The 15,022-nt window shown below is 36.9% G+C and overlaps 1 protein-coding gene across 1 annotated transcript in view; it reads left to right on the forward strand.

Annotated features, from left to right (window-relative positions):
• Window positions 1-10,809, forward strand: part of LOC107284023 (partitioning defective 3 homolog) — a 91,297-nt gene extending 80,488 nt beyond the window's left edge. Inside the window, exon 2 of the mRNA XM_015812019.1 lies at window positions 10,139-10,809. Within this exon, the coding sequence (XP_015667505.1) occupies window positions 10,139-10,282 (144 nt within the window). The 3' untranslated portion in view covers window positions 10,283-10,809. The remainder of the gene's footprint in view (window positions 1-10,138) is intronic.
• Window positions 10,810-15,022: the final 4,213 nt, after the last annotated feature.

Consider the following 15,022-nt stretch of genomic DNA (forward strand, 5'->3'; position numbering starts at 1 on the left):
CTGACCTAGGGTGAATTTTAAATAGGGATAATTTTTAATGATTTTAATAAGAGACACAGCTACAAATATTTGGTTTTTAATTGGCTTTTATTGGGGAAATGTACTATGTTGTTTTAATATGCTGTGAGCCGCCCTGAGTCCCGTGGGGAGAAGGGCGGCATATAAGTCTTAAAAATAAATAAATAAAATAAATAAATATATCAGCTAAAAACGAGTTGAGAAACAATTCTCTCTTAACTGAGAGAATTGTAGTCTAAAACAGTGGGGCAATAGGCAATGGATATAAAAAGTCTACACATACCTGTTAAAATGCCACGGTTGTTTGTTTTTTTTAATAAAAAAAAGTTTCCATCTTGCTACCCTATTCCACGGCTCAGACATATGAAGAATACAGGAAATTGTTGTCATATGTACTACACAATCAGTACTTACCGGAAATTCCTGCAGCTTCTTTAATGTTGCTGTAGATATCTTGGCAGCCTCTTGGACTAATTTTCTTGTTTTTTCATCTATTTTGCAAGGACATCCAGTTCTTGGAAATGTCACTGTTATGCCATATTTTCACCACTTGTTGATGTCTGTCTTCATTGTGTTCCATGATATATCCAATGTCTTGGAAATTGTTTTGAGCCCTTTTGTCTGATACCTTCTAACAATCAGATCCCTTTAATTCTTTGGAAACTCTATGCCTATTGCTGTAAGAGGCAACTCTGAAAAATCCTAGTCTAACTTCTGAACTTCATGTGGGCTTGATCAGAGTCATTTTAATTGAGGGCAGGCTTGTACTACTATTTACCATCAGTTTGAATACGATTGATTAATTCTGAACACAGCCATATTCCTACTGACAAGCAAGTGCGCACATTTAAGCAACCATGTTATTGTATGTTTTTTATTATTCCTCCCAAACATTTTAGTTTGTTTTTCAATTGAATTGTACACACACACACACACACACACACACACACACACATTATTTATTTGATATATTTATCTGATATATTTTTTTTGCATCTAAAAACCTGGCATTTTAACAGGCATGCATAGCCTTTTTATAACTAATGTATACAACAAGGTCTAGGCACAGGTAGTCCTTGACTTACAACCATTCATTTAGTGACCACTCAGTGTTCAATGAAAAAAGTGACTTATGGCTTGTCCTCACGCTTACGACCATTACAGCATCTTCATAGGAACATGATGAAATTTAGGTGCTTGGCAACTGATGTGTATAATTGCAGAATCCATGTGGTCACCATTTGTGACCTTCCCAATCCAACAAGAAAACTGAATGGCAGGGGGCGTGGGGAGAAAGAAGCTGGATTCACTTAACCATGGCAAAAAAAGGTAAAATTAACAACTGCCTTGCTCAGCAATGGAAATTGTAGTCTCAGTTGTGGTTGTAAGTTGAGTATTACCTACATGCTTCAAAACTGATTCAGAGGAAGTGCTTGAATGCTTTTACAAGCATTTCTCAACCTCTTGGTTGTGAATTAAAGTAGCCGCATTCTTTTTCAAGTTTCCATGGAAGGCTGCTTTAAGGGGTTAACTTTTTAAAGCATGCCAGATCTGGAGCACTTCTTCCAGATAATTTTCAGAACCTGCATAGAACTAATAATATGAACTGAGTTGGATATTTATGGGCCTCTGTGTTTACTCACTCATTATATTTCCTTCTCAAATTCTGCTTTCCAACCCTCTAGGTTAATTTGGTAAGGCTGTTATAAATTTAAACTTTTACACAAACTAAGAACTATGAGGGAGCAGAGCAAGGGAGTTCCAACTCATAAGATTGAAGAATGATAACTTTGTTTTATAATCTGTTTTTCTTTATGAGCACAAAAGCTTTCTTTTTCTACTTGTTTTCTTTTGGGCTCTGCCGCCAATAGTGAAGTGGTCGGGAGGGGAAAAATATGTACCTATACCACCTAGATTGCATAGTACATTAAATATCTCACATATTCACACAGACAGACACACACACACAAAACCAAGATAGATTGCATAGTACATTAAATATCTCACGTATTCACACAGAGACAGACACAGACACATGCACAAAACCGAGATTGTGAAGAGAAGGGGTGTATCAAAAAGTTAGTTTCAATAGCAAGTGAATCTTAGGGGAATGCAGAAAAGTTAGCGATTTAGAGAAAAAAGTGTTTTCTTCTGGCATGTTGGATATATGTTTTAGTAACTGAATGATTCCTAATATATAATGCTCAGGTGAAAGAAACACAACATGGGTATATTTTGGAATTTGAAAGACAGTTTGGTTTAGTGGTAAACTGCCTTAAAACCCAAAGACTGTGAGTTCTAGTCCCACTTTAGCCATGAAATCTTACTGCCATTGTCATTTATAACAACAAAGTACCATGCACTTTGGGCCAGTCAGCAGGAGACTCTGAGTTCTAATCCCACTTTAGGCACAAAAGCTGGCTGGATGACTTTGGGCCAGTCGCTCCCTCTCAGCTCACAATGTCAGGCTCATGTGACAAGCCAGTTGCTCAATTTCTGTTGCAATCAATAGATGAACAAAAAGATGAACTTTTAATTGATCTACCAAAACGTGGACCCTGCACTTGCTGGGAAGAAAAAACAAAAGGTTAGGATCTCTTTCCACATAATTTACCTGTTTTAAAAACAAATCTTCTGTGCATTTGCACTTTGGGTTGTTACTGTGTGCATACTTTATTATCATATGTTTTAATAATGACATTAATAAAAAAAAATCTACAGTACCAGAGGGGGAAAATAGCCTAAATATACTATAATTATTAACATATAATAAACATGACTCTCCCAAAAGTATTTTTAGAGGCTTATTGTTGTAGGTCTATAATAAATCATTTAATATTTCTGTATTTCTTTTATTGTTTTATGAGTATCATAATATTAAGGCTTGAGAAAGATTCTATAAGATGGGCAAAGTAAAGATCAATATATTTGCTTAATGTGGACAGTAAAATATTGCCTGCAACATTAGCCAGGAGGTTACAAAAGATTGTATTATCTATAATTCATCCATATTAATCTAGATTTATAAAAAATAAAACAAGTATATGACAATATTTATGTGATGATTAATAGCATGGATATTACAGCAAATAAATTGGAATTGGCTGTTAATCTAGTTACATACTGAAAAGGCCTTTGATATGATTCAAATTAAATGTATAATGTATTCTAGTAAAGTTGGGCTTTTCACTCTCTTTTGTTCATTGTACAGTACTACAATTTAGTATCTCCACCTAGTGGCTATATTTATTAAAAACATATTTGTTTTTCAACCTATCAAGTTATATCATGGCACCCAACAAGGATATCTTATTTCCCCCTTACCTTCAATTTGGTTCTCACACCCTTAGTTTGTACCATTAGATTGTCTCAAGATATTGTGCAGTGGCACTCAGCACTGAATATAAATTGTTCTTATATAAACTATTAAAGTTATGGCTAACATCATAACCAAAAAGGATTGAAACTCATAACAGCAATACAGTTTATACTCTGATTATACCATTAGCTAGAACAAGTCTTATTTGTTGTTTTTGGTACATACTCTACCTCTAGATACTATATAGGATTAGGATTGTCAATTTTCTTAGATCCTTTAAAATACTTGGGTTTATAGGCATTTGATAAAGTAGATCACAACCTACTACATGATAAGATAGAAAAATGTGGGTTAGACAGCATCACCACCAGATGGATTCGTAACTGGCTGACCGGCCGTATCTAGCGTGTGGCCCTCAATGGAACCACATCTACATGAAGGGAAGTGTGTAGTGGGGTGCCCCAGGGCACTGTTCTGGGCCCAGTGCTCTTCAACATCTTCATGAACGATTTGGATGAGGGGATAGATGGGGAACTCATCAAATTTGCAGACAATATCAAGCTGGCAGGAATAGCCAACACTCCAGAAGACAGGCTTAAGATACAGGACAGGACAGGACAGACTTGAACACTGGGCACTATCTAACAAAATGAAATTCAATGGTGAAAAAAGTAAGGTCCTACATTTAGACAAGAAAAACCAAATATGCAGGTATAGTAGGGGGTACCTTGCTCAATAGTAATAATTGTGAGAGGGATCTCGGAGTCCTAGTGGACAATCACTTAAATATGATCCAGCAGTGTGCTGCAGCTGCCCAAAAAGCCAACACAGTGCTAGGCTACATTAACAGAGGGATAGAATCAAGATCACGTGAAGTATTAATACTACTTTACAATATCCTGGTAAAGCCACACTTGGAATACTGCATCCAGTTTTGGTCACCATGATGTAAAAAAGATGTTGAGACTCTAGAAAGAGTACAGAGAAGAGCAACAAAGATGATTAGGGGACTGGAGGCTAAAACATATAAGGAACGACTGCTGGAATTGGGTATGTCTAGTTTAATGAAGAGAAGGATGAGGGTGGACATGATAGCAGTATTCCAATATTTCAGGGGCTGCCAGAAAGAAGAAGGAGTCAAGCTATTCTCCAAAGCGCCTGAAGGCAGGAGAAGAAGCAACGGATGGAAACTAATTAAGGAGAAAAGCAACCTAGAACTAAGGAGAAACTTCCTGATAGTAAGAACAATTAACCAGTAGAACAACCTGCCTCCAGGTGAATGCCCCAACACTGGAAGTTTTTAAAAAGAGACTGGAAAGCCATTTGTCCGAAATAGAATAGGGTTTCCTGCCTGAGCAGGGGATTGGACTAGATGACCTCCAAGGTTTCTTCCAACATCATCATCATCATCATCATCATCATTATTATATTTTGTTCAAAATATGTCACCATATATGTCTGAATGTATACCTGTAATTTCATTAGATATTAGAAAGTTAACATCATTAATGTTATGATCAATCTTTATCAGATTTATGTTAACATCTATATATTTTGGAATAAGATACATTTTGGAATGAGACTTTTGGAAGGTAAGTGTGTAAAGTTCTGAACTTCTGCCAGGCTTTAAGACCAAGGTATATTTAAAATGGTTCTTCATTTTCAACTTTGAAAAGTGCCAGGCATATAGTCATACAAATTAGAAAATAGCAGGGTAGATTTTTAATTTGAATATTTGAGCCAAACAAATCAATGCATTTGGAACAGTTCATTTCTAATGGTTATAAAAACATTTTAGAGATTGCACAGTATATTGAATATGACTCACTACAATATTTATTTAGTGATGTATACAGTTGAAACTTATAGTATGGGCCAGATAGTTTAGCAGCCTCTGAGGTAGTTGTAATTTTGCACAAGAATCAACAATTCAATTTTATGGGAAAACTAGAAAATGAAAGATTTTACTAGTTATATACTTAAATTATGGAGTGAAGACCTGGAATATCTAATTCAGGAGAATCAGTAGATCTGTCTGTAAAGAAATGTGAATTTAAAAATGTAGTTAATTCATTGAAATATTAGTTAAACAAAAAGCGATGTACTTCAGGTTTTATAATGTTGGCATTGGAAGAAATTTGAATGTTCTTGAGCTCATATGATTTGGTCCTGTCCAGCTGTAGCTGTGCTTTAATTTGAAATTGCTGCATATGCCAATAGAATTTAGAGATTTTAATACAATATTGAAATATATTCTTAAACTACGTGAATAGTTATGGTTTGCCAAGTTGGCTGGTAGTTGGAAAGAAATGTATGATCCTGATTGTAGAGGGAATGGGTCCATGATATGAGCATGTTACCTGTTTTTGAGAAGTATCTTTTTTAAAAATGATAAAATACGTCTCTACATGGTATACATTTAATGATAAAGACAAGATTTTATATTGTTATCTGTAGTCAGTATATGGATTTTATTTCAGTTAGTTTTTTTCCTTCTTTCAGTTTTTGCTGCTATGTGCACACTTACCAGGAAGCCACAGCTAAATTTTGTTATCCAAAAAGTGAACTCATATGATCGAGGAATTTTATCATATTCATGCTTAAATTTTGTGTTTAAAACAGCATTTTACAGGAATAATAAAAGGCAACAATTGTTAATAATTCTTTACATGGTAGTAATTCTTTTAATCAGTAATAATTATTTTCAGGTTAACGTACTGCTATTCATACAAGTCATAGTTGTTTATCATAGGTACAATGCTGTTTCCACACAGAAAGACAAATGTGGTAAACTGTATTACCAGGAAATTGTGGCTTTACAGTAGTTGTTTCTTTTTGAACTGCTCTCTGAACATTCCTGAATTCATATCCTCGAAGATTAGGTCTCCTACAACCTTAGTTAACCTGACAACTTCAAAAGGTTCACCTGAATTTTTTTTAAAAAAAAACAACAGCTATTATATCCAACCAAATCTTTGTCAAACATGCTCTGCTATTGGCTCCAAGCATAACTGGTTTGTGATTAATTGTTGAAGAATGTGTTAGTTGCTTACTTGCTCCAATCTAACAATGCCCTTGGCTTCATACCACTTGTTCTATCTATGTCAAAGTTTACAAATGGATTCATTTGGTTAGAGCAGGGGTGGGCCACCTTGGCTCTTTTATGACTTGTGGACTTCAACTCCCAGAATTCCTGAGCCAGCATGGCTCAGCTTGGAAACCTCTCCCTTCCCGTCAGCATGGCTGGCTCAAGAATTCTGGGAGTTGAAGTCCACGAGTCATAAAAGAGCCAAGGTGGCTTATCCCTGGTTAGAGGAAGAAAACAATTTCAGCAATATTGAACTGTAAGTAAAGTTCAAGGAGGGGAAGGCATTCTTTTCTCTGGCTTGACTGTTTTGCCTAGAGAAATATTACAACCTTTATTTTTTCATGCCCATAATTAATTTTGAACTGGCATTCCTAACTAAGCTCATCCTTTTGATGCTGCATGTTTACTAAAGTCTTGCTGCTCCTCGGTTTCAATCATCCATATTGGGCTCCTGTCAGTCTCTATCATTATCAAACTTCTTTGTTTTTATAGATATTTTATTGGTTTTTAACTATAACAATCTCCAGTGCCTGGTGTACAGTGTGTTGTCTTGGTTTATATTTTAACAAGAAAATAAAAAGGACAGTAATAATTAATTAACAGTCAGTAATGATTAAATTTGATAATTCCATAGTTAATATATTAATTAATAATACATTTCTTTGATCTTCCCTTCTCCCATTTGTATTTTCCTTCTTCAACCTTAGCCAAAATATAATTCTTAATATTTTCAATATATAAATGATTAGGTATAGGCATTTTTTATATTTATACAAATAATCTCTATATATAACATTTTTTCAGCTTATATTATTCTCATAACAATAATCTCATTAGTTCAGCATATATCCTATTTTTATAATTTTTGTTAGCTTAGATTCCCTTACATTCAATCCAATTCTAATCAGTCCTAATTTCTTCATATTAGTCATCTCACTGTCTAAATTTTCCCATTTAAATACATCACCCCAATATTTTATGTCATGCATTATAAAAATACTGTACCTTTTTATCTGTCTTATAGTATCTGGATATAACATTTTTAATTAGTTTATATTTTACTTATATATTAATAAAAGGTTGATAATTCCATCAGAAATTTTTAGGGTATGATCTTTACAGTTTTTTAATTCCTAGATTTGTCCAGACTGAAATATTTTAAATCAAATTTTAGTATATTTCTTTCTACCTTTTATGTTCATTCACCGCTTCCGTCTGTAAGGGAATGGGGATATAGTCCCATCCCTTCACTTCTGGAGGTTTTCTTGCTTTGGGGATCTTTTCAAGGATTTAAATAGTAGATAGAAGAAAGAAGATCAGTACTTTCACCAATTCCAAGCACGCTGTTCACCGATTTTTAGGTTCGTGCTCTGGGACTTCGGCTGCAAGCAGCTTGGGCTAGACGCTGATCTCACACTAGCCTTTCTGCTGTTGGGTTCGGAGGGCTTTTCCCAGATCATACGAAGCAATTGCCGTCGCTTCGTGATAAACGGGGCACCCCTCCTTCACAGTCACCTCTCTGGGGCAACTTCGGACCCAGCCCCCAAGCAGGAAGAAACTAGCCATAGGGAGCGGAGGTCCGTTCTCATGTGGCCATGCGCTGCATGCGCAAAAACCAGAAGTCCATTATCAAACTTCTGATGCCTAACTACAGCCCAGGGATCAGTGACGGCAAGTTCAGTTAAGTTTTCTTTCATAGCGGGTTTTGCACAGCTACATTGGAATGATAAAAATATAACTCCAACTATTCAGCGGTTTACAGAATTTACATTATTTGCAACATTAACACTTTGCTTGTTGACACATGGTTATAATGAAATATAAGATTCATAAGAAAAAATTACGTAGAATGTATTATAAATTTGATTATGTGTTATTTTCTGTTTGCTTTTTTTAACTTTTTAAAAATATTCCTTGTAACTTTAGTATATTTCTTTTTTTAAAAAAATCTTTTTTTAATGTTAGATATAATTCTCTATTGTTAGAGGGTATTTTCCCTCTTCTGGTTCTTCAGATCTTTGCAGTGAAATATGGCAACCCTAACCCATGCTTGGCTCCTGAAAGGGATGCTGTTTAGGAATATGGGAAGAAACATTTTCAGGTTTCAGATTACACACACACAGATTACACACATTCACTTTTAAAGGATCACTGTGGTAGAATCAAGTACTTTAACAGGTCTCCCAATTCAATCCCTGACTCTTTCAACGAAAGGAATTTTAATACTTGGAAACTTTGAGGATCCACTATCACATTGTAGACTTTAGAAAGAGCCGGCATAGACATACTCCACTCAGTACCAAGGATGCAGCTGTAGAGGTGGTCAACAGTATTAAGTATCTGGGGGTGCAGATAACTAACAATCTGAATTGGTCTCTCCACACCTCATCCTTAGTGAAGCGTGCAAACCAGCGTCTGCATTTCCTGCATCGGATGAGGAGAGCACATCTTTCTCCTTCTGTCCTGCCCACTTTTTACATAGGCACGATTGAGAGCGTTTTAACAAACTGCATCACTGTCTGGTTTGGTGGCAGAAGAATATCAGATAGAAAGTCCATACAGAGATTGATAAAGACAGCCGAGAAGATCATAGAAAGCTCGCTTCCTGGTATTCAGAATGTGCTTATTAGCGCTGTGTGCTTAGAGCTCAAAGCATTGTTAGAGACCCCACACACCCACTTTATGGTCTGTTTCTCTTGCTCTCCTCTGGGAGGAGGTTTCGAAGTATTTCTGGCAGGACTACCCGATTCTGTAATAGCTTTGTTCCCTATGCCATCCCTCTGGTAAACTCGCAAGATTTGTTTTTCTTGCCATGTATACATAATCTGAACTTGTTGTTTCTCTGGTGTCATATAATATATGTGGGTGTGTGCATAATTTTGTATTTATTTTTGTCATATTTATGTAATGTATATTGGAGGTGGTGATCCTTTGAGAGCTGCATGAAACGAAACTTCATTTTAATGTCTGCCAATTAGTGTACATTCAAAGTGACAGTAAAGTTATTATACTAGTCTATTGTTCTATTCTACTAATTAGATGGTGTTGGCAACAGCAATAGCACTTAGACTTATATATTGCTTCATAGTGCTCTAGAGTACTCTCTAAGCCAGCGTTCCCCAACCTTTCTAGGTTGATGACCTGGCTTGGGAGGGGGAGAGGGTATGGTTTTGTGTGAGGGGAAGGCACCCACCAATCATATGAGCGGTGCTCTGACCATCGATTCCTGCTGCTTGTGCGTGCATGCTTACCCGCCATTTGCATGGCCCAGTTCTGAACTGGCCACAGCCCAGTAGTGGGCTAAGGCCTAGGATTTGGGGACCCCTGTTCTAAGCAGTTTACAAATGTCAACAATCTTGGTTCTCAGGTTACCAACCTTAGAAAGATAGAAGGCTGAGTCAACCTTGAGCCGGTCAGGATTGAACTCCTGGCAGTGGGCAGAATTAGCCTACAATACTGCATTCTAATCACGGCTTCTCAGTGATCAATGCAACTGATTTATAGAAGGCAACTTTATTTGGCAAGCATGAAAACTCATTGTGTGGAACACCATCAAATAACTGATAGTTGTTGACTCATATTTTATAGAAAGCAACTTTATTTGGCAGGCATGAAAACTCATTGTGTGGAACACCATCAAATAACTGGTTGTTTTTGACTCATAAGTCATAGATACTTAGCGATATCTAATGATTTTCTTTTTGTGTGTGCAGGATCCAAACTACTGGATACAGGTCCATCGTCTAGAACACAGTGATGGTGGAATCCTAGACAGCGATGACATTCTTCGTGATGTGGCTGATGATAAAGACAGAGTGAGTATTAATATTTCAAAGAAGACTATTTCTTGTTTGTGAGCACTGAGAAATTATTGATGTTTTACCTGAAAAGAAGGTAACATTGAATTTAAAACAGTCCAACTAAATAGAAACTGGGTTTACTAGCTTACTGTATTTTCAGCAAATCTATCATGCTACTCTCACTTTACAAATTACTTGAAGAATGTCTTTTTTCAGATAAAGAAATGGAAAAAAGAACAATGTAGCATTTAAAACAAATAACCTGGAATTGGCAAAGAGATTAGTTGCTAAGTAATATTTTTTATGATGATACTTATTCTAATTAAAGTTATAAATAATTTGAAGGAACAAAATGAATTAACAATGTGAGACAAACATTTAGAAGTTTACTCTTCAAATTCTCAAGAGAGAACTATAAAAATGTTTCTTTGGAAATGCATACTTGGTTAAATTTTTAGGATGCCTCTAAAACTATTTTATTTCACTGCATTGTATGATAAATATTTCTACAGCTACATTAAATATTCAGCTTCAAGTATACATTATCTTGGTAGAATGGAAAGTCTTGATGAAACATTATTTTCATTGTATTTCACGTGTATTTTTGACATAGCGTATTTAATTTGAAGATTGTAGCTTGAAGCATTCTGACTATTAAAAAGTAACCATTGTCATGTAAAAGATTATTCAAGAAATTAGCTTATTAAATTACACAAATGTATAAAAATGTCCATGATATTAGATGTTTTAAGATAATATTAAGCAATGTTATTATTATTTGTTAAATTTATTTGCCCCTCTATGGGACTACTCTAGACAGCTTATAACAATAAAAAGAAATAAATGAAGAAAGTAAACAGAAGTAAAATAATAGAACAATGAACACAAGAATAAACAATGAAAAAGAACCCAAGGAGAATGCATCCAAAAAGATGGATAGGTGGAGAATAGAGAGCAGGGGGGGGGGGAGAGACATAGAGTCTGCCATCAATCCTGCAGCCACTTCCAGCATGGAATTCCCCCATCTGGTCCCCAGACCAACCAGCAGAGGCAGATCTTCAGGCTCTTGTGGAAGGACAGGAGGGTGGTGCCAGAACTTAGCCTAGACAGTAGGTTGTTTCAAAGGGTGGGTGCTGCAGCAAAAAAGGTTCTTCTTCTGGATCCTGATAGTCAGAATTCTTTGACTGGCGGGATCCATTGTAGGCCCTCTCAGCCAGCAGGAGTAGGAAAGTCTTGTTCTAGTGCAGGGGTCTTCAAACTTGGCCCTTTTATGACTTGTGGACTTCAACTCCCAGAATTCCTCAGCCAGAATGCCTGGCTGAGGAATTCTTGGAGTTGAAGTCCACAAGTCATAAAAGGGCCAAGTTTGAAGACCCCTGTTCTAGTGGCTTATCAGGTGGACTTATGCTATTAAGGGCTTTAAAGGTCATAACCAACTCCTTGAACTGCATTTGAAAACAACCAGTAACCAATGAAGCAAAAGTATAATGTGGACCATCCTAGGAACCCCCAAAAGTGCTCCTGCTGCTGTGCTTTGCACCAGCTGAAGCTTCCAAATGGTTAGCCCATTTGAGCACATTACAATAGTCCAGATGAGAGATGACCAAATCTTGAGTAACTGAGCGCAGGGAGGTCATGATCCAGAAAAAGTTGCAACTGTGCACAAACCAGAGTTGTGCAAAAGCTCTCCTAGTTATGCCCACCTCTTGCTTTTTGAGCAGGAGACGAAAGTCCAGGAGAACCCTTAAATTGTGAATTGGGTTTGAATGGGATAGCATAGTGCAATCCCATTCAGAACTAAGGATGACAAACATTTGGATCCTGAGGCTCCATGCACCCAAAGCCACTCAGTCTTGCCAGGGTTTAGTCAAAGTCTGTGGTCCCTTATTCAAATCTCTACAGCCTCCAGGCATAGTGAAAAGGTAGATACAGCCTTGCTTGGGTCACCACCATGTGTAGGATATCTAGGACAAGAGTCTTCTCTTAAGATTTCTTTTCATAAAGAAGCTTTGTTGACTTGATATTTTTCAGAAACATTAAATTTCATGCCAATTGGGAATTCTGATAGTTGACATTCTGGAATCTGGTAACATCAGATTAGGAAATACTAATATAAAGCTTCTCTGAAATTGTTTTACTTTTCAGCACAATATGTTCCTGCCCAGTAAGTAATATTCTTGGGTTGCTTCTTTTAAGGAATGATGGAAGTTATACCTTCTAAGGAAGACTGAGAAAAAATAAGTTTGGTTATGAGAAACCATCATGTTCCTGTCATCCCTTACTTTCCCCTGATGTAGCAGTTGAGAAAATAAATGCTGGGAGTAGATTTGGATGCTGGGATTAATGCAGTAACATGATAGCAGTGCTCCAATATCTCAGGGCTTGCCACAAAGAAGAAGGAGTCAAGATATTCTCCAAAGCACCAGAAGGCAGGACAAGAAGCAATGGATGGAAACTAATAAAAAAGAGAAGCAACCTAGAACTAAGGAGAAATTTTCTGACAGTTAGAACAATTAATCAGTGGTACAATCTGCCTCCAGAAGCTGTGAATGCTCCAACACTGGAAATCTTTAAGAAGAGACTGGACAGCAATTTGTCCAAAATGGTATAGGGTTTCCTGCCTGAGCAGGGGGTTGGACAGTGGTGGCGAACCTATGGCATGCGTGCCAGAGGCGGCACTCAGAGTCCTCTCTGTTGGCACGCGTGCCATGCCCTGGAGATGGCAAGGGACTGGCACCTGCCACCCTGGCCCCACCACCACGGCCACGCCCACCTGGCACCCGGTGATAAATAAGTGGGTTTTGGGTTGCAGTTTGGGCACTGGGTCTCTAAAAGGTTCACCATCACTGGTATAGGGTTTCTTGCCTGAGCAGGGGGTTGGACTAGCCGACCTCCAAGGCCCCTTCCAACTCTGTCTATTCTATTCTATTCTATTCTATTCTATTCTATTCTATACTCTATACTCTATACTCTATACTCTATACTCTATACTCTATACTCTATACTCTATACTCTATACTCTATACTCTATACTCTATATTCTACATTCTATTCCATTCATTTTTGAATGCGTCAGCAGCATTTATATTAGTAGTGCAGAAGCCTGCCAGATAATTGGGGCTCTCCATTTCTTTCCTTCTGTTAAACTTTGTTTCCTTTCTTCTGAAGGAAAAGCTCTATCACAGAATCCTGGGTTGTTAGTCAGATGTGCAAGGCGTACAGTTAATATTTATAGTGATTGCCACCAGATAGCAATGAACTAGAAATTCAGGTTGGTTTCTTCTTTCCTCAGACTGTCATGTTTGCCAGCTGCATAACTTTCTACGCCCACTTGCTTCTAATATCTTGGTCATTCGCCTGTCATGAATGCTTTTAATTGTACTTTGTAATACTTTAAGAATCTTCAATTGATTTGGACTTGTATATTTGGACTTGTATATGCTTGGCTATCTCTCAAGCAAGGTACTTTTTTACAAATTGGCTTAAGCAGTTGCCCCCCCCTCAACCTTTCTGGCTCTGTGGACTGGTGGTGGTTGTAGAGGGGAAGGGGATGGTTTTGTGTGCACACCCACTGCTTGCATGGCCCAGTTCCCAACAGGATGGCAGAAATATTCTTCTAGATATATTGACTAAGGTTTATGACAGTTGTAGTCAATTTATTTGGTTGCAGGAGGCCACTGTAAAGCCTATTGCATATACATGTTGTAATTCCAGGCATTAAAATATTTGTTTTTTTTCTTTTCCTCCCCACAAATGAAATCCCACCTGAATGTTCAGATCAGGATAGTTTTGCCATAAATCTTCTTGTTCAGAGAACAGTGAAGAACTTTCTGAGCTTTTGAATCACAGCACTTTGGAATCTGTTGGGTAATAACAGCTTGTGTAGAAATATGAGAAAACAGAATTGAATGGAAACATACCTGCTAGAGTAAACTTGAAGCTTCCTTTGGGAGAAGATGGGATTTTGAAGCAATGATTGAAAAAGGAACTAGGGAAGTAATTCACCATAAGGTTTTGGATGAAACCAGCCAGATTCTCATTTCTTTGTAATTGAAATAATAGGCTAGTCATAGAGTTCTAGAGTGAGGTAATGGATTTTTCCCCCCACCCAGAGTTTATAACAGATTTCATCTCATAGTTAAGGCTCAGGCTGGAAACCAGGAGACTGTGAGTTCTAATTTCATTCCTAACAATGAAAGCTGGTTAGGTGACCTTTGGCCATTGACTCCCTCCCAATTCAACTCACCTCACAGAGTGGTTGTTGTGGGGAAATAGGAGAAGGAAAGAGTATTAAGAATGTTTTCCACATTGAGTTACTTATAAAATAATAAGGGGGGTAGGAATAAAAATAAATAAATAAATAATAAGCATCAGATTTCATTGCATGGATGGTGGAAAGTATCATGGTTATAGCTCCTAAAATACTCTTTATCTTTTGAAGTTTTGTTCGCACCAGTTTGAACATTTGAGGTAAGTTAGACTCCTGGACTGCCTTACTCATCAAATTCAGATATATTCCCATTGTCATTTTTGGGGGGGGAAAACCACAGTTCTAAAAGACTATAGCATTCCTAATAATATAATATTCCTAATAATAATAAGTTTTTGAATTATTGTTTATTAAAGATGTTATTTTAAAAAAGCAGAAAATGCTTTCATTTTCTTATTTACAAGTTAAGAATTGCACAGCGTAACTTGTAACTTGTCTTGTTGCACAGACAAGTTGCACACGTCATGTTTAAAGAAGCAGGAATAAATGGTTATTAAAGCAACAGGGGCTAAACTGAGTGTTTAAGA

This window comes from Protobothrops mucrosquamatus, unplaced genomic scaffold, assembly GCF_001527695.2.
Source record: "Protobothrops mucrosquamatus isolate PMUCROS unplaced genomic scaffold, P.Mucros_1.0 scaffold61, whole genome shotgun sequence".
NCBI lineage: Eukaryota > Metazoa > Chordata > Lepidosauria > Squamata > Viperidae > Protobothrops > Protobothrops mucrosquamatus.